The sequence below is a fragment of the Parasteatoda tepidariorum genome, chromosome 7, assembly GCF_043381705.1.
Source record: "Parasteatoda tepidariorum isolate YZ-2023 chromosome 7, CAS_Ptep_4.0, whole genome shotgun sequence".
Classification (NCBI taxonomy): domain Eukaryota; kingdom Metazoa; phylum Arthropoda; class Arachnida; order Araneae; family Theridiidae; genus Parasteatoda; species Parasteatoda tepidariorum.
The window spans coordinates 72,483,317-72,511,143 of NC_092210.1; the positions used below are offsets into that span (position 1 = coordinate 72,483,317).

Consider the following 27,827-nt stretch of genomic DNA (forward strand, 5'->3'; position numbering starts at 1 on the left):
ATATTTATAATAATTATAAATCTGTAATGATACTGTTTAAGTGGAATTTTCCACATTTTGACAAGCACAATGTGTTGATATCCTGCATGTCCGAGGAAGCTGCTTAACGCAAATGCAGTTGGGAAATTACTTAAGTATCACTAGGGTTCATTTCTTTGCATAGCTTGGAAAAATTGGTTTTGTTGTAGGGAGCACACATCATTGTACAAAATGCAGCTTTCTATGTGTAGAACTGTCATAAGCAAGAATAATCCGCATATTTAGGTAAGAAAACCTTTGAAACTTAATTTTCTCTGATGAAATTAGATTCTGTTAAGTCAGTTCAAAAAGAACTGGAAATTTGATGATTATTATATTCTTTTAGAATCACATCTATCTATGTATTTTCTATTTGAACTCTTTAAAAAGGAGTGGTATGGAAAATGTATTGTTGCACATTAGTTTTAGCAAGACAGCCATTAAAAATTTTTAGCCTTAATTTGAACAAAATTGATTGAAAGTACTAGAAAAATTAAAAATTTGACTTTTTTTTAAATATTTTTTTTCTCAGAAACTACTTGAATGATTTTGATCATATTTTAGATTTTGTAATTTAAAATTACTTGCTTCAAAAAGTGTAAAAACCTTACACTTAACAATTCAAAATTTTTTTAATCGTTATTAAATAATGTGAAAAAAAATTACGTTAAATTTTTCTTTGATAAATGAGTTTTATAATTGTGCTTAAAATTATTTTATTTGTTATAGAGATATGGCGAAATGTGCATAAACGTAGCATTCCTAAACTGCGTGGATCACATTTTTCTGATGAAAGCTTCCTTCATGCTTTAAAGGACAAGAATCCGAATTTGTTGAGTTAAAAAAGGTAGTTAATTTAGTGAATGTGCATTTTGTTGTGTGGATTACTTAAGGTCATCAAGGTGCGTAGCGTTTTTAGAAAGTGCTAAAAGGTGCTTATTTTCGTTTTTTAAGAGTCCTTAAAGGTGCTTTTTTTATTAGGTGTTTTGAAAAAGTGCGTAAGTTTCCCTTTTTCAAAATGAGATTTTTCCTTTACCATGTTGAATTTCGCTACGAATTATGCAAAAGACACAGTTCACATTGTTATGATATTTTTTTAAAGTGCTTGAAATTATTTTTTGAGTGCTTAAAAGGTGCTTATTTTTTCTTGAATAATTGGGCTACGCACCCTGAACATACTTGAGATCTTCTTGAACAATGAAGATTGTATGATGATCATTAGTTAAGTTATTCCGGCGTACTTTTTTTTAAAAAGTTTTACGCACTGTTTAATTAATGTAATTAAATAATAATAAAATATTAAGCATAAATATGGGAGGGCTTTAATGGACTTGTTCAGATCATAACATTCATCAAGATGATGAAATCTGTTTCAGGCATGGAATACAAATAAATTCCTCACTAGTAATGATGCATGTTTTGATAGCATTCTAGCTAAAATAGTACACAAAAAAGCTTTTGACTAGCAGTTACAAAGTGACTTCAGAGGTCAGACTAGATGGCCGTAGTCAGTCTGTTCAAAAGATTCATAGTGATTGCTAACTGAAGACTTCAGGTGATGTAAGTAGGCCTAGCATAGCTGATTGACGTTGTGCCTGTTCGACTGAGAACGCTCTGTACCCTCTTCTGCTTCTTCCCACACAGGCAGGTGAGGATAACAGCCTTAAAACTGTTTCTGAAGTTGTTACTCAAGAAGCCGTACACACATGGGTTTATACAGCTGTTGAAATAGGACATAAGGTGGAAAGCAGTCCTCATCGGTTTTAAGTAACTGTAGTTCAATTTGTCGAGAAAATCAAAAGATGTGAGAACGTTTGTGATGAGAATGGGTGACCAGCAGGTGATGAAGAGAATCACGACAGCCACTAGCATTTTTATAACCTGAAAACCAAATATTTTTCTAACCAATTCTCCTTCAGAGTAAAGTACTTGTATAATTTTCATCTCAGTAGTTTTTAAATTTATGTCTGACTTTAAGTATTGTACTTTTTTGTGTGCGATCTGAGTGCTTGTAGATATGTAACAATGTTATGAAAGTTTTATTAATAACGTTAAAAATATTGAGTAAAATAATGTTTATAAAAGTGGAGGAATTAATCATTTTTAGTATTGATAGAATTATCGAAGAAATGACAAAATGAAGAAATGACATAAAAAAGTAGGAACTGTCATTTGAGAATCATTTCTCATTCTATAAACGTTTGAGTTTTTTAAGTATCCCTTATTTTCTACTCGTTTACAAAAATCTCTTTATTTTTTTGCCTTTCCTTTTCCCACTTTTTCTCTTATTATATTAAGAAATGACTACCTGCGGTCTTGTTCTATTCGCCTCAATGGTATTCAATTTTTCCCCCATCTAAATTAAATACTAGTTAAAACTATGTTGGTACCGTTAATATTTCCACTTCTCGTACCTCAGTATGATGACGTTACTTGTTACAGTACTGAAACAGTCGTCTGTCCCTGTTAGCTATATTTTTTTTCTTTTATGCGTTAATATTCTATTTAATATTCTTAACCCAACTGCAGCATAGTTAAAGATACCCTTCGTTCTTTTATAAATGGCAGCTAAAGGATTTCCCTGAAATGTTTCATACTTTAAACACGTGTAATTGGAGAAAGCATGAACCATTTTTATTTACAACAAAGAACCAAAATGAAAAATTGTGAAGTGAGTTGACTATCTTGTTCTACTTGTTTGACAGTTGTGTTGTCCGCTTCCAACTATTGGAGTTTCCGCTTTCGCTTCACTTTCCTACTTGAATTGTTGGAAGTCAAAAAATGACGCCTTGAGGGTGACTCTTTTAGAGCTGTTTCAGTTTCCGGCCTAAGTTATAAAAATTTCTTAAGTTAAGCATTTAAAAAAAAAATTGAGAATGTATGTGCACAAATGGAGGAAGTACACTACTGGCCATTAAAATTGCTACAACAGGAAGGAATGCAAATAACAGAATGATATTTATTGGGCACATACATTATAGTTGGAAGAAAAAGTGATTCAATTTTGGAATTTGAGGAATCAGTACTCAGAGCAGCCCCCCCCCCCCCAGCAGCAATATCAGCAGTTGTTCTCGGCATCGAGTCGAACAGAGATTGGATATCATGAACGGGTGCTGCATTCCATGCAGCTTCAACATTATGCCACAATTCATCGACCATAGCAACTGACGAGTGATGGCGTGCCAGTCGTACGGCAACCATTGACCTGACGTTTTCAGTTGGTGAGAGATCAGGAAAACATGTTCTGTGTCAAGGAAGGTCAGTACAGTGCGGGTAACATGCGGTCTTGCATTGTCCTATTGAAACGTAGCGTTATGAATGCCTCGAAGATAAGGCAGAGCAACTGGCCCTAACACATCAGAAATGTAACGGCTGCTGTTCAAAGTTCTCCATGATGTCGCCAAACACAAATGCGGCCATCATGATGCCGTAAGCAGAACCTGGATTCGTCGTGCAGCGTCAGGGGTAGTCGAAGCCTGGTTACCGTGCTGCTGCAAACGTCGTCGAACTGTTCGTGCAGACACTTGTCTTTCAAATGATGTCCATTTGTTGACTCAGGGTTCGTGCCATAGCTGTACAATCCCTTAAGGCCATGGGTATAACATACGTCTGTCTTCTCGGCTGTTAGTGATGGGAGCCGCTGAGATCCTGCACNAGGATAACAGCCTTAAAACTGTTTCTGAAGTTGTTACTCAAGAAGCCGTACACACATGGGTTTATACAGCTGTTGAAATAAGACATAAGGTGGAAAGCAGTCCTCATCGGTTTTAAGTAACCGTAGTTCAATTTGTCGAGAAAATCAAAAGATGTGAGAACGTTTGTGATGAGAATGGGTGACCAGCAGGTGATGAAGAGAATCACGACAGCCACTAGCATTTTTATAACCTGAAAACAAAATAATTATATTTTCTAACCAATTATGCTTCAGAGTAAAGTGCTTGTATATTTTTCATCTCAGTAGTTTTTAAATTTATGTCTGAGTCCTTGTAGACATGTAACAATGTTATGAAAGTTTTATTAATAACGTTAAAAATATTGAGTAAAATAATGTTTATAAAAGTGGAGGCATTAGTCTTTTTTAGTATTGATAGAATTATTGGATGAAGAAATTACATAAAAAAGTAGGAACTGTCATTTGAGAATCATTTCTCATTCTATAAACGTTGGAGTTTTTTAAGTATCCCTTATTTTCTACTCGTTTACAAAATTCTCTTTATTTTTTTGCCCTTTCTTTTCCCACTTTTTCTCTTATTATATTTAGAAATAACTACCTTCGATCTTGTTCTATTCGCCTCAATGGTTTTCAATTTTTTTTCATCTAAATGAAATACTAGTTAAAACTATGTTGGTACCGTTAATATTTCCACCTCTCGTACCTCAATATGATGGCATTACTTGTTACAGTACTGAAACAGTCGTCTGTTCCTGTTAACTATATATTTTTCTTTTATGTGTTAATATGCTATTTATTATTCTTAACCCAACTGTAGCATAGTTAAAGATACCCTTCGTTCTTTTATCGATGGCTAAAGGATTTCCCTGAAATGTTTCATACTTTAAACACGTGTAATTGGTGAAAGCATGAACCATTTTTATTTACAACAAAAAAACAAAATGAAAAATTGTGAAGTGAGTTGACTATCTTGTTCTACCTGTTTGACAGTTGTGTTGTCCGCTTCCAACTTTTGGAGTTTCCGCTTTCGCTTCATTTTCCTACTTGAATTGTTGGAAGTCAAAAAATGACGCCTTGAGGATGACTCTTTTAGAGCTGTTTCAGTTTCCGGCCTAAGTTATAAAAATTTCTTAAGTTAAGCATTTAAAAAAAATTGAGAATGTATGTGCACAAATGGAGGAAGTACACTACTTGCCATTAAAATTGCTACAACAGGAAGGAATGCAAATAACAATATTTATTGGGCACATACATTATAGTTGGAAGAAAAAGTAATTCAATTTTCAAGATATTTGGATGTATAGATCCTGAGGAATCAGTACTCAGAGCAGCCCCCCCTAGCAGCAATATCAGCAGTTCTCGGCATCGAGTCGAACAGAGATTGGATATCATGAACGGGTGCTGCATTCCATGCAGCTTCAACATTATGCCACAATTCATCGACCATAGTAACTGACGAGTGATGGCGTGCCAGTCGTACGGCAACCATTGACCTGACGTTTTCAGTTGGTGAGAGATCAGGAAAACATGTTCTGTGTCAAGGAAGGTCAGTACAGTGTGGGTAACATGCGGTCTTGCATTGTCCTATTGAAACATAGCGTTATGAAGGCCTCGAAGATAAGGCAGAGCAACTGGCCCTAACACATCAGAAATGTAACGGCTGCTGTTCAAAGTTCTCCATGATGTCGCCAAACACAAATGCGGCCATCATGATGCCGTAAATAGAACCTGGATTCGTCGTGCAGCGTCAAGGGTAGTCGAAGCCATGGTTACCGTGCTGCTGCAAACGTCGTCGAACTGTTCATGCAGACACTTGTCTTTCAAATGATGTCCATTTGTTGACTCAGGGTTCGTGCCAGAACTGTACAATCCCTTAAGGCCATGGGGATAACATACGTCTGTCTTCTCGGCTGTTAGTGATGGGAGCCGCTAAGATCCTGCACGGCGTTTCATATGACCGTCATGTACCCATCGATTCCATATTCTGCTAACAGTCATGGGATATCGACCAACGCGAGCAGCAATACTTCGGTATGATAAACAGCAATCAGGGTCGGCCGCAATTCGACCTCAATCAAACTCAAACACGTGCTGGTAGTCATTTCTCCTTCTTACACGAGGCATAACAAAAACTTTTTACCCAAGAACAACGCTTAAATTTAATTTTTGAATGAGAAACTTACTGTCGAATCTTTTGTTTTACACACATTGTAGATGTCGCTACCCCCACCTGCTTTGCATGAATGCGCTGATAAACTAATCATTTGCATACCACAGCGTGCTAGATCCGTGCTGCAAATTTCACGTTTATGCTGTGTCGCCTTCCTGGTGTAGCGATTAAAATGGCCAGTAGTGTATCTATAGCACAATTGTAACTTACATTTCACCTGATATCATACTTGCTCTGTCCTTTACCACAATCCATAACTGGTGACATATTTTAGTATATGCGAAACCCATTATTAAGATAGGAGCAATTAAAATCAGGATGAGCATATAGACTTCATAACTTCGCCAAATCCAGGGTTGGTGCCAATTTCGAACACACCAATATGCCTTGTATCGTTCTCCTACCTCTATATGGATCTGCAAATAATAACAAAATCAGTACAGTTTGCAAATGTGACAAAATTAATACAATCTGCAAAAAGAAGCATTTGTCTTGATAATTCAATAACGTGCCAAAATCAATTTAATGTTTAAACTGAAATCGGTAATGCTTATTTTTCTCAAAGAGTACTTTTTTTTTAATTCTAATTTATATTAATGCTGGTAAAAGGATAACTACTATAAGAAATGTTTAAAATATATTGGCGATCGTTTTTAACCACAACAAAATCCAAATGTATAAATAACTTTCGTAGAAATAGTATAGTATAAAACTTTAGTGTAAAACCGATTTCTTAAGCAGATTGCCTCAAATATGCCATCGAGCCTTGAACCACCCTACTGCATACCAGGTAGATAACTTATAAGTAAAATTTAGATAGCCTTTTTTTAAAAATTCATAAAATAATTTGAAAGCGTAAAGGGCGATTCTGCATTAGAGGGATAATCGGAAATTATAATTTTCTCTCAGAATTTTTTATGAGTATAATTATTTTTTTTCCCTGTTCAGATTTCGTGCTAAGATATAACAAGCATATTTCTATAGCTATCTTTCGGATAAAACCGAGAGAGAGAAAAATCGTGAAATAATATAAAATTTACTTGTGCTAATATGATGGGAAGAGCAGTGACGAATGAAAGGAACCATATAACCATGATAACGCGTCGAGCCTGTCTCATTGTGCATTGATATCTGGACTTCACTGGATGCATAATGGCATAGTATCTAGAAAATGAATAGATTATTTCTCAAGATTAAGAGTTAATACTCAATGTTCTTCTAAACTATATATATATACTATAAATCAATAATAATGTAAGATATTACTTGCACTGCAACAGCATTGTATGGATGGTCTTATTTAAAGTTTTGTAAGAAACATTCAGTTCTATGTGTAACTCCTTGGCCACACATTGAGCCGGTAATCCATTTCGGTCTTACGAATATTAAGGTATCTGAATCAAGTCCATCGCAAGTGATCAATTCACAATCGTAAAGCTCGAATACCCCATTTGGGGAAAAGGCCGGTTCCATATCTTGACCTTCCCATCTTCTCTTTCTTCCTCTTCTCATTTGTATAGGAATGAGTTACGATATTTGCCCCTTTTTATATTTTACGTTGTGCAAGTACGAAATTGTAAGCTTAAAATTACCTAAACGGTTTTAACTTCTACTAGTACGTTCGATTCATCCTAAAGAAATTACACTGGAAGCAATGCTCCTCTTGTTTAAATAGCAGCATATTAGTTTCCCTCTTTTTCTCCGTTTTGTCCATACACTATATAATGCAAATTTTTAGCACTTACTTAGAGGAGGAGACTTAATTGTATGCCACTGGTTAAAATTTTTTTTTTTGATGTTTGTGTTTTGTCACTTTTTGAGTTGTCTTTACTGTAATTATTAAGAGATTTTCCAGTAACATTGCATCAATTCATGGCAGTGATATTTTTTTTGAAGTATCAAAAACATACTTGGTGAGGTGGGAATTCAAAACTTACCTTTCGACACTCATCGACGTGAGTGTGAGTACAGAGCAGGTTGCGGAGACGTTCTGCACATAGTGGACAAATTTGCAACCAATTTCACCCAGTGCCCACGAATAGGAAAATAACTGTCCAAACTGAAATAAAGATATCGAGTTTCTTTCCTGTCTTAAACACAGAATTCATAAATTTAGTTTTTTATAAGCACAAAAGTTCAAGTTTATGGACAATTCTTTTTGCAGTAGGTAAAATTTTCCGATTCCCACCAAAAACAATGTTTTTAAAAAAAATTATTTTTGGTAATTAGCTGTATGAATTGTTTTTATTTTTTATAAATCATTGTTAACCCTGAAATTATTTTCTCACAATTTTATTAGATAGAAACGGCCCTAGTTAAACGTTTTCTACGATGGTCTACATGGGGTTACTTTAATAACATCCCATTGAGTTTATTTAATACAGTGGTTGAAAATAGTTGGAGTTCAAATCTTAATTTTTAAACATATTTTAGTAATACTAGGAAAAACTATCATTGTTTCAGAAATGAAACTTAAGGAACGTGTAAATATAATTAATATAAATTATGCTTTTTTATGCTATTAAATTCATAATTTTCAAATTTGAACCAATACAAATAGCTGGAAAAAGATCTGAGACCACAATGGTATTAATTAACAAGTTCGAGCCAACGCTTTTGGTAGGCAATTTCAGTCTTTTAATATTCTTTGTTAACCATTTGTCGTGGGCAAATTTTTAGGGATTGAAGCATTTGTAACAAAATCCGATTTTGGTTCCTCAGTTTATCTTTGCTCTGTACAAAGTTGTTGGAAAGTATGTCTTGATAACCTGCCTTTGTTCAGCTGAGTGAATTTGTTTTCAGCCTTTGTGAAGAATGAAGATTATATGAGTCTTAGTGCTCGTATTTAAATCTGCGCATATCGTAATCAAACTACTTCTTTTAAATCACTTCGATATTTTCAAAGTTTCTTGCCTTAAATCATGCCAATAATATCTTAATCGATCTGGAACGTCTAGATAATTATTTGCTCATCAGTAAACAAAAATTTGGCTTAACACCATCAACGTAAAGCAAACTTTAAGCATTCTTAAATGTGTTGTTTCAGCAATTTTGGTTTTGTTCTAAATTTCGAAAATTTTCAATGTCTAATTTTTTTTACATTTGATATCGTTTTAAGTGTAACAGGAAGTTGAAAATGTATTAATCACTGATTTAATTATGTGACGTCAAATATTAGAATTTACAGCGGTGATTGTGGTACAAACTGAAAAACCCTGAAAGTTTTATGAGTAAAAACTCGTAACAAGATATCAAATTATGTACTATTATATTTTATATAATTTTTGAACTAAGATTTATATCTAAATTACTTATCAATTACACTATTATACAATGTACACTTTTATAGTAACTAATTTAAGAAAAGTTCTTACAGGAATCGCAATATTGGATTTAAAAATCGCATGAATATGAATCATGATATTGGATTTTAAGAAGGCAAAGATACAAAACACGATATTGGATTTTTGAATCGCGTAAGTGTGAATCTGAATGCATGATTTTTTAAATTCAGCGAATACGAATAGCGACATCGGATTTTAAACTGACTTGAATATGAATCGCGATGTACGATTTTTAAATAACATGAATAAGATTCACAATGAATATCTTTTAAATTAGGTAAGTACGAAAATTGATGTCAGATTTTAAAATCGCGTGAATATGAATCTCAGTATTAGAGAATTCCGGCGTAGTTTCAAACATTAAAAACCATGAAAATCCGACAAACAAAATTTAAAATTGCTGAAGATTCACGTGTTTGAAAACTTCACGATTTAGCGAAGGCTTAGATTCTAGATTGCAGAACTTATTTCTTACTTTAAATTTTAAATTGCTGTGAAAATTTCGCAGGATTATAAGTTATGATTCGTGGAAGTCCACAAATCAATGGTCTTGAGATACGCGCAATTCCGCGAAAAAAATCACATGCCTGGCTACTAGTTTCTTTTCTTGACCTAGAGGGAGGATACAAAAAAACCGGCCGGGGTACACCCAGAATACAATCATCCCTGAATTTAGCTTTGACGAGCGTTTGCTTCTTTTTTTCTTTCTGTAATCTATTTTATTGTTCAAAAAATTGTGCACAACTGAGTTAAACATTTGAATTCTATCAAAAAGTTGCCTTTCACTGAAGTTACACTCTGAAAAAGCAATAAATTTTCTTTTTCTTTATCCATCAAACCACTTATTTTAATATATATATATACATAAAAATATGATCAGTTTTTTAGGAAAGTAATTGTCTATACATTTTATTTTGTTTACTCTAATATCGTCTCAGAATTGTATTTTTATTGTACTTTTGAGCCGTTGATGATAGTTAAATCTTTTTCGTTAAATTAGACACTAAACATAATAGTGGACCTTGTGACCATAATATTTCGTGTTTCTTTCTTTTCAATTTCTCTCAAATTACATTAAGTAAATAAATAGATAATTTTAAGGAAAAAAATATTTTTTCAAAGAGAAAAAAAATGTTTTTGTGAAATTCTATAAATCCCTTCAATGTTTAACTTTATATAAAATTAAATTTTTTTAAGCCTTAATTTCTAATTTTTAACTTCAAGTTTGTAACCCTGAATAATTATTTTTTTAAAAAAATTGCAAATTTCCTTTCAATGTTTTATTTTTATTTATTATTTTTTTTTAATTTTCAGACTCTGAAAAGTTATTATTATTATTTTCTTTTTGTTTATTTCCCTATTTTGAAACAAAAATAATGTAACTTTTTTTTTCTTTGATTAAAAATAGCTTTTAATGTCACCAAGACCATGTGACCGTAAAATTTCGAATTCCATTTTCGAGCAACTTTGTAAAAAAATATATCTAAATAAATAAATATTTTTAAAAAAAGAATTTTTGAAAGTGTATAGGTTATCGTCGTTCTATAAACATAGTGTTTCGTTTCGTTAATAGAGATGCGTTATTAACGGCCATCATAGACATTTTGACTTGAAGCTTCACTAATTCGTCGAACACCAAGATGTTTGTGATGGCCGCTAAAAAACACAACACAATACCATTAACAAAACGAAACATTATTGATATAGAAAAACGAAAATATATACACTTTCGAAAATAAATATTTTAAATTGTTTGTTTAGTAACACAGACATTTTTTACGATAAGTTCTAAAATAAAACGCGAAACATTACGAGAATTAATTTTTTTTCTCTTTGATATTAATGAGCATTTTGAATACATATTTTTCTTCTAATACTTCATCACCAGCTTTTGAAATCAAGTACCATATTATTTGGAGTCACCTCCTTTATGGTTCATAGTTACTTCCTCTTTATTTTCTTGCATGTACCATCGAAAGAACTGATCTCTGAATCACTCATTCTGTGATAAAAAGCATTAACAAAATAACAAGTCTAAACTAAATAATTAATTCTTAGGTTATGCGAACGATTTCACAAGCAACAACGGCTAGAATCTATCGGTATATTTCCAAGTTTTTTTCAACAACCATTCATCTCCAGGATATGGCATGTTTTCGAGTCACAAAATATACCATACCAATTAGAAGGACATGGATTTTTTTATATCATGACTGTGCATTTCCGTCAACTAAATTTAAAAATGCAAGAATCAAATTTTAATTAAAAAGTGGAGATGACTGGTTTTTGAACTCAATTATATTTACGCCTGAAAAAATAAATTTTAAATACTTTGTTTAATTTAATGTAGGAATTTTAAAAAAGATATTGAAAGGTGATTTACATACCAAAATGTCACTTTTGTAGAAAAGAACAAAAAAAAAAAAAATAATAATAATACCTTAACTGGGACACATATTACGACGACCAAGAGATCTGCTGTTGCAAGAGATGCAAGGAAGACATTGCTGATGGTCCTCATTCTTCGGAAACTGACAACTGTGTATATAATTAAAATATTCCCGATTAACCCAACTATCAGCGTTATTCCATACACAAGAGCTACGGGGATAAGCTCATCTAAAAAGTACATGCCGTAGGACTCGTCTCTGTCATATTCCATGTAATCACTGAAATTCTCGAAAACGCTCAAATTCCAGTCTGAAAATGGAAAGTAGTTAATTGCATACTGAATATACAAAATCGTATTTTTTTAAAATATTTTTTCAATGTAAACCTCATGCGTATATCGTTATTATAAGTAAAAATGTGTTAAACGAAAAAAAAAAAATTTATATTATTCAAATGGCGATAGGGTACACTTAGTGCTAAGTATGAATAAAGCTAACCAACGCGAATAAAACACGAAAATGGATATATTATAGTTTTAGTTCTATAAACAGGAATATACTTCTTTGTCGAACTATGAATAAATAAAGCTGAACAAAATGAATAAAGAACAAGCAATGGTACAAAAATGGACATACTATTTCTCATTGTCGAACAACAAATAATATTTCTAACATCAGAATTTGAAATTTCAAGCATTATTTTTAATTTTCAGATAATGTGGGAACAAAGCAAATTAACTGTCGGAAAAAAGGTTTATAAGGATGATATAGATGTTTTTAGTGAGTAAAAGCTACTAAATATAGAGTTGTTTAGATAAGGGGGGGGGAAAGAAGTAACATTATTGGTTAAGTGATCTGCTTAAACAGTATGCGATTTTGATAATATAAGTAGTACTTGTGATTGCTGTTAGAGTTTTCTAATCATTTTTGATGAACTTTTGAAAACTTCGATTTTTTAATCTTTAATTTATCTCTGAATAAAAAATTTATTTTTAAACATGTTATTAGGCTCTTAAATGAACAATCTATTCATGTATCTTTTTACGTTTAGTGTAATATATACCATTATTGTTAGTCGAAATTTGAAATTTTATTTTAATAATTTTACAATTGCTTAAGCATTTATACTAAATTTCTATTTATGAGAGTTTAGTGACAAAAAGAAATTGTGTTTGAAAATTATTCAAGGCATTTTATTAGGTAATTAAATAAATATTCTATCGAGATACTACCTGTATATAATGAAAAAGTAACAACGTAAAAATCATAATAGGAAGTTGTGTTTAAGTAATTTAAATATTTTAATGGCTTTTCTACAGCTAGTAGAAAAAACAGTGACAGTTGTTCCATACGATGTGGAAGAACTTGGTGTATGATCCTGAATATTGAGCTTGTTTGTTTAATTTAAAGAACATTGAGACCAGTGTACATTTTTCAGACTTAAAAGCCTACCTTGTTTTAAATCTTTTGATTTAAAATTCGTATTATCAAACAAATAATTGAATTTGAATCAAACAAATAATTGAAATAATAATCACCTTCAAAATCCATCGCTTTTCTTTCATAAATCATTTGTTCGAAACCTTATTTCGCATAATCATATGATAAGATTATCCTGCAAAGAAAATTTTGTTAGTTATAAAAGAAATAGTAGCGTAAAAACATGCATAAAAATCACAAAATCTAATAAACTTAACTAGTAGTAGACTGATACTATGTGTATATATGCCCCTGATGTATGCCTCTGATATTTTAAAACAATAAATAACTGGGGCCTGCATGCCCGAGTGTTATTGTCCTTCCACCAAATCCCGTGTATCATGAACGTACCTGGTTTATTCAATTCTTCAATTTNATGGGACTAACTCTAAAACACCACTATACAGGGGTTGAGCAAAGTAATGGAAACACTTCGATACTGTGACGCTTATCGTCACTCAAAATTAAAATCACTAGAAAAGGCTAAAATGAGATTTCTAGAACATCTCAAAGTCTTCGATTAAATAAAACTACCGTGGGAAATCTCCATTGGCAAATAGTAACTTAAATACGGATAGAGTAATTCAAATAAACAACTAGGTTAAAATCTCACAATGTCATTTCCCTCATCGTATTAATCCCATCATGGGACTAACTCTAAAACACCAATAACTTTTGTACTCAATAACTAAAACTTGACCTTTCCGCAAATTTGTAACTTTCTATCACGCAAAAAATTATGATATAAAAGCAACCGAAGGAAAGGGTTAGGAGAGCAATCAAAGTGAGTCTACTCTAGGCAGATATCGAAAGTAAACCATGTATAAACTTAGTAAGTCTCTACACCTATTCTAAAACAATTTAAGCACTAATGTTACAATGCCAAGTAGCTTTATTTTGTAATTGCTAATGCTAAAATGGTTTGATTTTAAATAAAATATTATTTGTTTAAATTTAAGACGAGTAAATTTCCTTCATTTAATTTAATTATAATAACTATATGATAAGGCCTAAAAGCGCCACATTACACATTTTTTTGTTGATATTTCTTTAAACTTACTTTAGAGAATCAGTTTGTTAGTTTAGATCGTGCGATTTCTAATGTATATTAATGAAATATAAAGCTTTTTGAAGTTAGAGGAACTCTCAATAATTACAAACGGAAAACTTTATTTATTGTAAATATATTCGTAACTTGCAACTATTATTTTAGTTATCGTTAGCAATAATTGCACAAAACTTCGTAAACCTAGTTTAAATATTTATGGAGATTATGGATTATTTTGTCCAACCCCTGTATATTGTAATATTCAAAAAGGTAGGGATATACTGGGTGATATGTAGACAAAAGCAATAATACAGTACAGAAATTGTCATACTATAGTTTCGGTTCTATAGACAAGAATCCTCCTCAATGTCTAAGCACACATACACAAAAAATAAAAAAGAGAATGTTATTGGTGTCTAGACACTTAGGAAGGTTCTTTTTAACAGAACCGAAACTGTAGTATGACCATTTCTGTACTTTTAGCCGTGCTTTATTCAAGTTTTTTTTCCTTCTTCTCTTTAATATATTGTAATATGTTTTAAAGGATTAATTGAATTTCGTTATGAAGTGTTTGGGTAAGCTTTTGACACTTTTATTATTTTTTAAAAGTTGAGAGTGTTGGAGCGATCCATTTACCTTGTTGTTTGGCTTGAATTTTATTGCAAAAGTTTGGTTTAATCGCTCTCCGTCAAACTCAACTGAACGGACGTATCGAGGTACGTCCTTGAAATAAAAATTTCCAATTTTAAATTTGGCAATCCAAACAAGAGCGGTTTTTTCAGCTGTGAATCCATCTCCCTACACAGCACAAATGTCACAAGCAGCTTTTGCCGCCTTAGAACCTTGATTATATTCACGATTTTAAAAGATTTATAAACATTTTATTCACGTTTCGTTTTATTCTTTCTTCCTTTTAGTTATTTTTTTGTCGTCTAATATTCTTTTATTCTAAAGAAAAAGATTCGAATATTCTTAAAATATAAAATTGCGAAATATTCAACAAATGCATAGTATTTCAGTATAATGTAATGCTGACATAAATTACTCTTTTGCTTATTTTATGAGAATGGAAATCTGATTTCGACCAGAAAATAGTTAGTTTAGTTTTACATAAATATGCAACCTGGCCAGAATAATTTATTATTTTAATAATCCCCATTAAAATGAAACAACGTCAAACATTAAAAATAATTATCTTATAATTATCAAGTTTCTATTTTTATTTTCATTAACAATGTTGATTTTTATGTATTTTTTGTGAACATCATGATGTTTTTAGATTTTGTTATTGACAAAATAATGAGAAAATAATAAAATGTAGTAAAATTAAATAAAATCGAAAGTTTCTTTGATTATTTTCGGCATTCAGCTTTTTCTTGGAATAAAAATTGTGTCAAGATTTCACAAAATATAGTTGATGTGGTACTATTTATAAACTTAGTTTAATTTTTAAATTAGTAAAACATTTTAAAAACTGACTTAAAAACTATTTTAAATATTATTTGAGATAAATATTTTATTTTTTATTATTTTATTATGTCTTACTTTTTTAATTTATATTACTATCTTATATCTTATATTATTATTTTTTGTCTTATATTAATCTGTTGGGTTGGTGATTTCTGTAATGATTTAAAAGAGAGTTTCATTCATGGTCACTCATAGCTTTGCCGTCGACTGTATGTACCATTGCAGCTTTAAAAAAAAAAAAACTGGTTCAAAAAAAAGAAAAGAAAAAGGTATTAATAGCTATCATTGTTTTCCAAAAAAAGAATATTTTATTAAAAGTTTGAGTGCAAGAATGTTAAAATAATTAGTTGTTCAGATTATTTTTTTTTCACGAATATGCTCCGAACATTTCAATAAAGTAGATTTTGTGAGAGATTTTAGAATTGAATAATTAGTTTACTCTTCCTCCCCTCCCCCACAAAAAGTGCATTTTAAGCCAAATGTTATTCATGTTATTCTAAGTCAATAAAACTTACCTTTTTTAAACTATGTTAACAATTCTAAAGGAACTAAGCACAACAGGGAAAAAGAACTTCGGAAAAAGTGAAATTAAAAAAAAAATAATAATAAATAAATTAAAAGAACAGAAAGTTACGATAACATGAACGAAAAAATTTATTATTTATTTATTTCACATAAAAAATAAGCTAAGTACTTGCATTAAATTTCAGATTTTTTTTCCTATTTCTTTGCCACAATGAGCGAGGAATAAAACTCTTCAGGAATCTTTCTTTCATTGGATAAGTTTAATGCAGCATTGTCATTGTTTATATAATAACTTAAACACAAAAATGGTTTCTATTTCCAATATTTAATTTTTTTAAACTTTATTCCTTATTTTCCAATTTCAGCCCCTCTCCAAAAAAATCAATTCATTAATTTTCTTTTACCTCACAACTTGCACTTAAAAGCTATATAAGAATCTTTGAATCGTTTCGCAAATTTGTTTTAATGCTGCTTGAAATATTAAAATTTCGATTTTTTAATCTTAAATTCGATAATTTATCACTGAATAAAAAATTTATTTTTAAAGTATGTTATTAGGCTCTTATATGAACAATCTATTCGTATATCTTTCTATGTTTAGTGTAATATATACCATTATTGTTATTCAAAATTTGAAATTCTATTTAAATAATTTTACAGTTGCTTAAGCATTTATACTAAATTTCTATTAATGAGAGTTTAATGAAAAAAAAAATTGTGTTTTAAAATTATTTAAAACATTTTATTAAGTAATTAAATAAATATTCTACCCAGATACTAAGAGTATATTATGAAAAAAGTAACAATGTAAAAATCATAATGGGAAGTTGTGTTTAAATAATTTAAATATTTTTATGGCTTTTCTACAGATAGTAGAGAAAACAGTGACAGTTATTCCATACGATGTGGAAGAACTTGGTGTATGATCCTGAATATTAAGTTTTTTTTTTTAATTTGTAGAATATTTAGACCAGTATACTTTTTCAGACTTAAAAACATGCCTTGTATAAAGTCTTTTGATTTAAAATTCATATTACATTAATCAAACAAATAATTGAAATATTAATCACCTTCAAAATCCATTGCTTTTTATTCATAAATTGTTTGTTTGAAACGTTACTTCGTATAATTTTATGATAAGATTATCCTGCAAAGAAAATTTTGTTAGTTGTAAAAGAAATAGTAGATTAAAAATATGTATAAAAATCACAAAATCGAATAAAATTAACTAGTATTAGACTGATACGCCCCTGATGTATGCCTCTGATATTTTAAAACAATAATTAACTGTGGTCCAAAACGATAAAATCAACCAAATTTTAAACATTGTTGGAACTTGCATGGCAGAGTGTTATTGTCCTTCCCCTAAACCCTGTGAATTATGAACGTGCCTGGTTTGTTCAATTATTCTTCAATTTGGCAAGAGTTTACAAGCCATTATTTATGTTAAGAAAAGAAGCTTATGTATGTAAATAACTTTATCACCCATCTACCAAAAATACCACCACACGCACAACACAATATATATAATTATTATTATCATTATTATCTATACTTACTAGATAAAGTGACCAGTATCCTCAAAAAATTAAAATACTGGTACAAGATTTCTAAATAAACATTCAAAAAATCCCTCAATTATCATTTAAAAAATTATTACTGTTAGGGAATACCTGCGACAGATCTCTGTTCCAAGAATATTAATTTGGAACGATAAAGTAGTTTGTTTTCAAATATTCGTATAGAAATTTCATCACCAATTTTTTATTTTTTGAAGATACTAGTCAGATTTTTTACTGGAATAACTACCTTAAAACTTGTTTTTTGTAGTCAATTTTATAAAAAAAATTGAATTTCGCTCCATATTATATAGTTTCCTTGACGTGGTAGCTCAAGAGGTGGAACGTCCGCCTTCCAATAAGGCGACTCCCAGTGATGACTGGTCGATTTGAGCATTGACCACAGTGCTGGCGTAAAACATCCTCAGAGGTAGACGGATCAGGGGTTAGAGTCCCCTTGCTGTCAGCCTAACCGTGGGAGGTTTTCCTCTACATGTAACGCAAATGCTGATTAGTTTCATGAAAAAAGTCCTCCGCGAAGGCAAATTTCTCCCAATACTTGATCCATGAGTTCCCTTGTCTTCTGGATTGAATTCAAAATTGCAAGGATATGGAGTTGAACTTTAGTAGTTGTAAACCCAAACATGGGCAAGTTGTTCAACGATGGTTATGAAATAAAATATATAGTTTCCTTAGATCCAATATTTAGTTTGGGAGAAATATGAGTTCCTCCCGAATTCTTCGGAAAAAATCATTTCCATAAATAAATAAATCAGACAGCTTTTCAGCAAGAAATGTATTTAATGAGAGAAAATCTAATAAATCATGAAGAAAGGAAAAATTACATTTTTGACAGACAAGCAGAAGAGGTATTATTTCCGGTACATTTTTTTTATATTTCATTAAATGAAACTAATCTCGAGATGATCGGAATAAGAGTTTAGAAACTATATATGATTTATGTACAAAAAATGGTAATTTGTATTTGTACCTATTAACGCATCTGATACTTTTATCCAAATTAGTGAGACATTGTTGAAATTCAATTTTCAATTACGAAGAAGAAATAATTTCACCAAATAATAACCTATTTAAAAAGCAGAATAAACTGCCATCACGATTACTTAAGCAAGAACACTCTTCCAAATCTGTTGCTGACGGCACTCACGTCAGCAGCATTAGATAACCCACTTTTGTCAAGAAATAACTTGTGTTACATCAATTGAAGGAGTGGTCATTACGATTTGACTTCTATCTGTTTAAATTAGACAAGGGGTAGTACAAAAGACAGACATGAAGTTAATTGCATTATATGTTGTACAATTACCAAACAAAGCAAAGAAAACAGGAAGAGAAGATGTATTATTTTCAGAATTTATTGCTATATAGGAAGATAGATCCTGTAAGAAAGTTATTTTCCAAAATTATTTAATCTAAAACTATTGTATAAATATTTATTTTGAATAACTCATTTTTTCAAGATATGAATATGTAATGTAAATTATATAATGAGTCAATAAATACTAGGTGTATTTTTTAAGGCACACACACCAGGATATGTTTATAAGAAAAATTAATCACGTTTGAACTTTTTGTAAATTTTTTTTAAATTAAATTTAACTAAATATTTTTAAATAATTGAATTATAACAGTCATAAAAATTATGATGAATCATCTATCATTAAATTAATAATTCGGCAAATTTACTACCAATTACCAGTTAATGAATTTTCCGGTTGAGTCACTAGGGCATATGAGTCAGAGCGAACTTTTTCTGTCTGTTACAGGCAGCATTTATTTATTTTCCGACCGCCGGTTAAAAATATGTGGGTAATTCTTTTTTAAAGTAAAGTTAATGATGCGTCTAATCTATAAAGAAATCAAACTATTCCACTCAATGCCAGAATACACGAAAAAATAATTTATCTTTGAAGTTATTTTTTACTTGTGATTAACCAGCTTTCATCAGAAATATAGAGAGACATAATAATTAGATATGATTTGAAGAAATTAGAATATAATTGGAATAACCAAGGAAATTTTCAAAATGCTCTTCAAAATTACTTATTCATTTTGAACAGGATATTTGTTACAAGTGTTCTAGTGAATAATTTATAGATGTCACGAATTACTTCGCATACACCACGCAGCAGGTAGACATTTTTGATAATAATTTTATAAATATAACTTATCGTTCATCGCCATGGAAAGTACCGGAAGTGTCACTCATTTTGCGTTGCCACCTGTGAGCACGTTGTGTCCAAAATCATGGAGGCGAGCAACATTATCTACGCCACACTGCCACAGATATCCGTTCATAGGGGGGGGGGACAACATTCACACGTCACAAACAGCGAAGGACAACACAGAGAGAGAAACATTCATGCCCTGAGCGGGATTCGAACCCGCAGCCATTGATTTCGTAGTCAGGTACGTTCTATATATATATATATACCTAAGAGCCATTATGTTATGACTACCCTCCATCTATAACAATGGGCTCTCCCCGGTTTTCATGGTTTCTCGCCCAGGAACAATGTTTTCATGGGACACATTAGGACCCATAATCCTCATAGAACAATCCCTGTCGCCTGTAAGCTACTTGAACATAGTTGCAGACCAGGTTCACCTATTCATGGCAACAGTTTCTCCAGCGGTGGATGGTGTTTACCAACAGGATAATGCACCATGTCATAAGGATGGAATCGTCATTGATTGGTTCGAGGAACATTCCAGTGACTTTCAAGTCATGTCTTGGTCCCCAAACTCACCTGACCTTAATCCAATAGAGCATTTGTGATCCTACTTGGAAGATTCAATTCGTGCTACTTGGAACACCAAATTCGTGCTGCCACGCTACCCCCTCGCAATGTGGTGGAGAAATTGCAGGACCAGTTGGTGAGCGCTTGGTACCAGATACCTCAGACTACCTATCAGCCCCTTGTGGGATCAAAACCACGGCGGGTGCTAGCAGTTTTGAGGGCTAAAGGTGGTCCTAAATGTTATTAGCAGGGTGGTCATAACGTAATGGCTCTTCGGTGTATATAAAGGTAACGCCATTTTTTTATGTGTTTATCAACAATTGGACCATAATTCATGACTCTAAAAATGATGTTGATGTGGATAATGTTTATTTGGAAGTCACAATAATAGAAATATATTTTCTTCAATAAACGTTTCCTATTTTTTTACTGCCTAATATTTACCGGGTGAACACTTTTATTTAATCTGCCAGATTTCTTTTGATTTTAGGGTAGTTATTAAGATTGAGGCATGTAAATTAAGCAAAAAATATCACAAAGTTTTTTCATTATTAAAACAATTCATAACTTTACCTTTTTTTGAAGAATAATAAAGCTATAGCACTCTGCTACTAAGACTAAACAGTCTTTTTAAGAAAGTTAAACAATAGGCAATTAATTATTTTTGCTGCCATAATATTTCCTATGATAGAACTTAAATATTCCGAAAGAACACTTTTATTAAATACTCGACTTATCATTTATTTTTAGATTTAACACTTTATTAAACGCCTTCCTCAGACTGAAATGGAGCTTGTAATGATATTTATCAGATTTTTACAACACATTGTGTTATATTATTAGGCAAAGCTTATCTTTGGAAGAAAAAACGAAGAAAAATTCAACAGGATCATCTATGTTTTATGGTTTAAGCTATTCTTATCTCTTCCTATGGCAAAAGATATCTAAACCAATTAAAATCCTACCTGGAAACATTACATCAAAAATTATATTAGTTGGTTTTACCCAATTCATTTTTCAATGCATGCATTATTTGAAATTTGTTTTTTAAAATTAATATATAATCATTAAAATGCAAATACAAATTTTGCTTATGGACATAATAATTTTCTTTTATAAATTGAAATAAGTATAAAAATTTTATGAATATTGCTTAATAAAATAAACTATCTTTTAGAACAGTTCGCTTATGATGATCTATAGAAAACTTTTTTTTTATAAATATATACATATTCAAAAATATTTCTTTATGAAATTAATGATTGCTGATTTAGATTAGTGGTTTCTGAACTCTTTTGTCTCGTAGACCCCTTGCCATGCTTTTCGGTTTTGAGTAGACCCCCTTCTTACCTGATATAGATTTTTGTAAATTCATCAACTTTAAATGTATTTCTGACAACTGGTGTAGTGAAAGATTTGTATGATAGCTGGTCTGTGAAAGATTTAAATTTCTAATTGTAGTGATGTGTAGTGTGAAAACTTAAGAAAAAAACATATGATAATTTTATACATTTATGAATTAAATTCAAAACGATCAAAACAATTACGTTTTCACGTAAAAAATGAGCAACAAATCTCCCGTATCTTGTGCGCGGATAAAATTGAAGGTCTAGCTAGCTAAAGAGTTGACACACTTGCTAGGCTACAATTTACCTCGGAAAAATACTTTTTTGTTACAAAACAAAACCTTACACGTAGAGAAAATAAAAACATACGCGGGCGCGGAGCTGCAGGCAACTGCTAGTCTATAATAATTCAGTTTGTATATCAAAAAATAATCCTAATAACTTAAATTTTAATAAATTTTTTACTGCATAGCTACTTCTATGTTGAATTATGTAATGCAGATATGTAGATGTAATTATGTAGAATGTAGATAGATATATGTCTTTATATTATAAGGTAGAATGTAAGTAAATAGGTACTATCAGTGTATGTTGATTATTTCATTCATGAAATGCGAAAATTAAAATTCATGACCCGCTTATATGAGATCCACTATCGTTGACCCCATTTTCATTTCATGGACCCCAAATTTTTTTTCTCACTTGACATGGACCCCGTCAACCCCTGGAGATTGATATAGACCACTTTGGGAATTACTGATTTAGATTATTGCGAGGGCATATGACTTTATTCAAAAAACTATTTCTAAATTTCCATGAGTTTTTAAGGTGAATTACTTGAGAACAATGATTCAAGCCAGGAGAAATTCATGAAAAAATGCTGAAAAAACTATGTAACTGTTTAAAAATGTTGGAAAAATATTTATTTCAAAATACATTGATCTTTGACACATTGAACTTTTTAAAAAACATCATATTGTATTGAAATGAAGAATATTAATTTAATCAGTAACACAAGCCTTCAATAAATATGGAAAAACATTTCTTAATTTATCTTAAGTATTCTCTACACTTGCATGGTGACAAAGAAAATGTTAAGAGTCACTCCTCCTAAAATAAAATATGAAATTATCGGTTAAAATAGACAAAATTGTTAGTGAAAATGTAGGATATATTCGATGTAGCTTTTTTTAAAGGGTGTTTAAAGTTGATTTGTACTGCTGCTGGGTACTTTATACTGCTGTTAACAGCTCACAGGCTAACTGCAGTATTACCATAAAATATAACTATTTGAAATGCTCTTCTCAGTTCGTTTTTGAAAGGGAAAGTCTTAATTGTAAAATGAAGACATATGCAAATTGAAACGCAAATTTAATATTATAATTAGTATTGATGTTTAGATAATTGACTTTTTGAATTTTAAACCCAATAGCTAGGTTAAATTCCATTAAAATCTAGTTAACTAAATATGAGTCAACTATACTTATATTAGATTGAGTAATTCAGCACATCGATTTCAGATAATTATATTTTCGATTCAAATTATTACGAATCAATCACATTCTCTATATTTAGCCCCTTGACATACAAGGCGTCTGAGAGACGTCATTTGTTTCTTATGTCGAAACAATAATTGACGTGTCTCAGACGTGTTCGGAGCAGTTCGCATCTCTTGCGAGTTGTTTATCGTTGCGAATTGTTTGCAGTGCCATCAGAGATCATTTCTACATCAAAAAATTTAATATGTTAAGGGATTAATAATCTATATCTTTGAGAATTGGGATTCTCAGCTTAGCCTTGTAATTACATGAAAAGTCTTATCTTTTTGAAATTATGCACGAGATAATATGTAATAAAATATTTGCTTGGCGAGATTGAAATTAAATTTGCATGAAGAGACACTGTTGACGAAAGATATCCTCAGTGACTGTGGAATCAAAAATTAGAGTAACGTGCTCTTAAAAGAAATCTGTAAAATTTTCATTGTTTTTCACTCCGTGTAATGCAGTTTCTAAGGAGATTTCACTAAATATGAATTTGTTTTCATGCTTGTCTTTTTAGTCTAATACAAGATTAACTTGCAGATACAAAATGTCTTACATGCAAAAATATAAACAGAGTTTGTTAATTAATGCCATCAATATATTTGTACCCACTACAATGAACGTACTACTTGATATTCTAACAGAAAGTTTCATTGAAATTTTGGCTGAAATTATAGGAAAAAAATGGATGAAGAAACTTTAAGTGTTGTATTTATAGCAAATATATTATGAATTGCAAAGTATTAATCAGCATTTCATGTTATATTACGACAGAAATCCGCTGTGAATTTAAAGGATAGAATAATTTTGTCAACATATACCTGAGTGTCCTGCGGTTTTCTTGCATTTTACATTCATGTAATGCAAATGTGAATAAGTTTTTTTCATTAAAAATACCAAATAAAAAAATGAACCTCTAGTTAAAGCGAGTTTATCATATAGTTCAACTGGTGTATTGTATTTGAAGTTGCGTTATGTTTAAAATGTATCGAAAATGAAGATGAACGTTATTCCCTCAAAGTGACCCATATTCCTATTGTTCATTGATAGTTATAATATAAAATAACTGGAGTAATATTTGCTTTTGAAAAAAATGTTGATTTTGTAGATTTTTATATAGTTTTAAAAATTACGACAAGTACATTCAGTAAGTTTTCTCGCATAAAACACAAAGCTAGCAAACACTATCATCTATGATAACTGTATTACAGATTAGAGTTTCGTAATCTTTTTTATAAAGTTAAGTAAGTAAGAAGTTTTTGTTGGCTTCATTGATGTATAAAGTAACTATGAGGCTTGTTAATACTACTTGGAAAATATAACTCTTTCAACTTTTTTTAGTTCAACTTTAAATCACAATAAATGGGAGGCATAAAAAATGTGATTGTAATAAATTATATAAAATGGAATAATTTTTTTACTAATGAAATTTCTATTTCAAGAAGAGTCCGTGAGCAACAAAAAGAAAGGTAGAGCGTCCTACTAAAGTAAATATTGTAATGATCTATAATGCGAGAATGATAATAAAATGTAATATGTCGGACTCTTTCATCAAAAAACTTTCAGATTTATTAATAATTTTATTAAGTATTATAAAATTTAAAAAAGTATATATTCTTAGAAAATGAACTAAAATTTAAACGAAACAAAATATTTCGTATGAATAATTTTTTTTTATCACCTTATTTGAATGTTCAACTAAATTCCATGTTACAAAAAAATGTGAACAAACAAGTGAAAATGAAAGTATAAAGTAATGTAATACGAGGGTTGCTATTTATATTTCTGGCCTAATAATGAAAAAATAAATATGTAGGATCGAAATTGGTTTTATTGTTTTTCAAAATATTCTCCATGATGATCAATACCCTTTCGCATGCGTTTAAACCAATTTTCAAAGCTTTTTTTTCCAGTCCGATTGAGGTAACTCCAAAACATGCGTTTTGAATGCATCGACCGCTTCTTCGGGGGTCGAAAATCGTTGTCCACGTAATTTATTTTTGATGTGTGGGAATAAGAAGAAGTCATTGGGTGCCAAATCAGGGCTGTACGGCGGATGACCCATCAGTTCGATCTTTCGCTCCGTCAGAAATGCCTTTGTTTGAGTCGATGTGTGAGAGCTCGCATTGTCATGATGAAGAATGATTCGCCTGTTCTTCTGCTTTTTTCGAATTTCTCCGATGACTTCTGGCAAACAAATGGTCGTGTACCATTCAGAATTGACCGTCCTGCGTTGCTCTAACGCCACTGTTGCCACATGACCGTTAATGCCGAAGAAACAGGCAATCATTTGTTTCGATGTGCTTCTTCCTCGAACAACTTTTGTTGGTTTTGCCTCGTCTTGGAAGACCCATACAGTTGATTGCTGTTTTGTTTCCGGCTCATATGCATAGATCCATGATTCGTCACCTGTGTAGATGTTATACACAGCCTTTGATGTACCTTGAACGTATTTTTCCAACATTTCCTTGCACCAATCGACACGAGCCTTTTTTTGAGCGTTTGTCAGATTATGCGGGATCCAACGCGAACAAATTTTTTTTACGCTCAAATGTTCATGCAATATTTTATTGATGCTAGTCATACTAATGTCCAAAGACGCCTCTATCTCACGGTATGTCACATGACGATCTTGCTTTATCAGTTCACGCACAGCATCGATCTTTTCTGGCACAACAACGGATTTTGGACGACCTGCACGGGATTCGTCCTGGATCGAACATCGACCACGATTAAATTCGTTATACCAATTTTTTACAGTGCTGTAGGATGGCGCTTTATCGCTGAATAAAGAATTAAGTTCATCGAAGCACTCTTGTCTTGACAATCCACGTCGAAAGTTATGAAAAATAATGGCACGAAAATGTTCACGATTCAATTCCATTTTTTGAAAGAGAAGAACTTTTCAATTTACTGTCAACAACACAAATGAAGCTATAATGGTAAATCGTCTGCTGAATTTTAAAAATATCAGACTTTCGATTAAAATCGTCTGCGATCGCCTAGCAACACTTACTGTTGCCAAGGCCAGAAATATAAATAGCAACCCTCGTACTTTTTAGCATAATCTTAACGCAAAAGCTTGACAAATAATGCATTGAGATATAAATTGTAATAATCTCATTAATAATGAAATAAACAAACAAAACAAAATAACATTACACGAATCAAAAATAACAAAGACAATGCTAAAAGTGTAAAGTATTTGTATAATAAAAATTTTGCTATGATATGATAATGTTATGAAACGGTAAAATGAAATGATAATCGTAAAACGATTTACAATTTATGTTAGTTTAAGGAAATTAACATGATGTAAACACTTACTCAAATGAGCGATGAAGAACGGAACAATCTATAAAGTCTGTTGTTTATGAAAAAAAAAAGCAAACGAAGAAATCTCTCACATAAAAAGTATAATCATCTTTTTATATATCCCATACCAGTTGAAACTCATTAAATGTTAACTTTGTTCATGAACTGAAAAGTGCGCACAGCTATCACATGAAGCGCGGACAGTGAATGAATGGAAGAATCTCTTTCCTTTCGGTTAACTCACTCCCGCCTTCCCACTCCCTGCTGAGAAAATAGGTAATTAGTTTGTAACTTGCAAAGATTACTAGAGTTAAGCAATAACTGTGTAAAATTTCACTAACCTATCATAAATATTCATGAAATCTGAATATTTTGATAAAAAGAACTTTTTTTTTGTCTTACATTTTCTCAATATAACTGCAAAGATATTCAATAAAATTAAACAAATTTTTTAGTGTAATGTTTGATTAATAACAAAAATATCGCTTCAAAATTTGAAAAAAAAAATCAATTTGAATTGCTCAAGATATGTGCTTTTAAATTCCTTCTTTCATGATAAGTATGCAATTTTTGCTTTGTACTGCTAAACAAGATTTATTAAAAACGACCTCCGCACTACATAGCACCATCCCCTATTAAAATATGATTTATTTCATATATTTTCATTCCTAATATCGTCACATTTTGTTGTACTGACCACGTAATGATACATAATGAAATTTGCGGAAAATCCTATATCACTTAAAGCTTCAAATTTAAAAAAAGGTAATTAGAAAATTTTTGGAAACTTTTTACATTGTCAATATATTTTAATCTGGCTTTTTTCACAAGTTATCAATGGTTAAAACAAAATTATGAAACTTTTTTTAATGTTTTCCGCTCATAAGTACTGTAAAAAATTCATTTTAAATCCCATATTTTGTGCATTTTTTAACGAATTTTTTTCCATTTTTAAAATGTTATTTTTATTATTTACTGTTATTATTTTATTGTTTGAGAAATCTTGAAAAAATAAATTGGCTCTAGAAAAAATAAATTGCTTGATTAATTTTAAATCCCATATTTTGTGCATTTTTAACGACTTTTTTCCAATTTTAAAATGTTATTTTTATTATTCGCTGTTATTATTTTATTGTTTGAGAAATCCAGAAAAAATAAATTGGCTTGATTAATTTTAAATCTCA

General features: G+C 31.0%; 1 protein-coding gene across 2 annotated transcripts; it reads right to left on the reverse strand.

Annotated features, from left to right (window-relative positions):
* Positions 1 to 1,317: 1,317 nt before the first annotated feature.
* LOC107442042 (QRFP-like peptide receptor) lies at positions 1,318 to 27,035 on the reverse strand. 2 transcript variants are annotated; one of them, XM_071183623.1, is made up of 8 exons: positions 26,656 to 27,035; positions 13,134 to 13,210; positions 11,646 to 11,905; positions 7,799 to 7,920; positions 6,902 to 7,025; positions 6,072 to 6,277; positions 4,671 to 4,803; positions 1,318 to 1,899 (listed from the first exon to the last, which is right to left on the reverse strand). In XM_071183623.1, the coding sequence occupies exons 2-8, from the start codon at positions 13,165 to 13,167 to the stop codon at positions 1,570 to 1,572; spliced, it is 1,209 nt and encodes a 402-aa protein (XP_071039724.1). In that variant the 5' UTR covers positions 13,168 to 13,210; positions 26,656 to 27,035; the 3' UTR covers positions 1,318 to 1,569. The 2 variants fall into 2 exon arrangements, with proteins under 2 accessions (XP_071039724.1, XP_042907384.1); XM_043051450.2 differs by lacking the exons at positions 1,318 to 1,899; positions 4,671 to 4,803 and adding an exon at positions 2,702 to 2,845.
* Between the last annotated feature and the right edge of the window lie 792 nt (positions 27,036 to 27,827).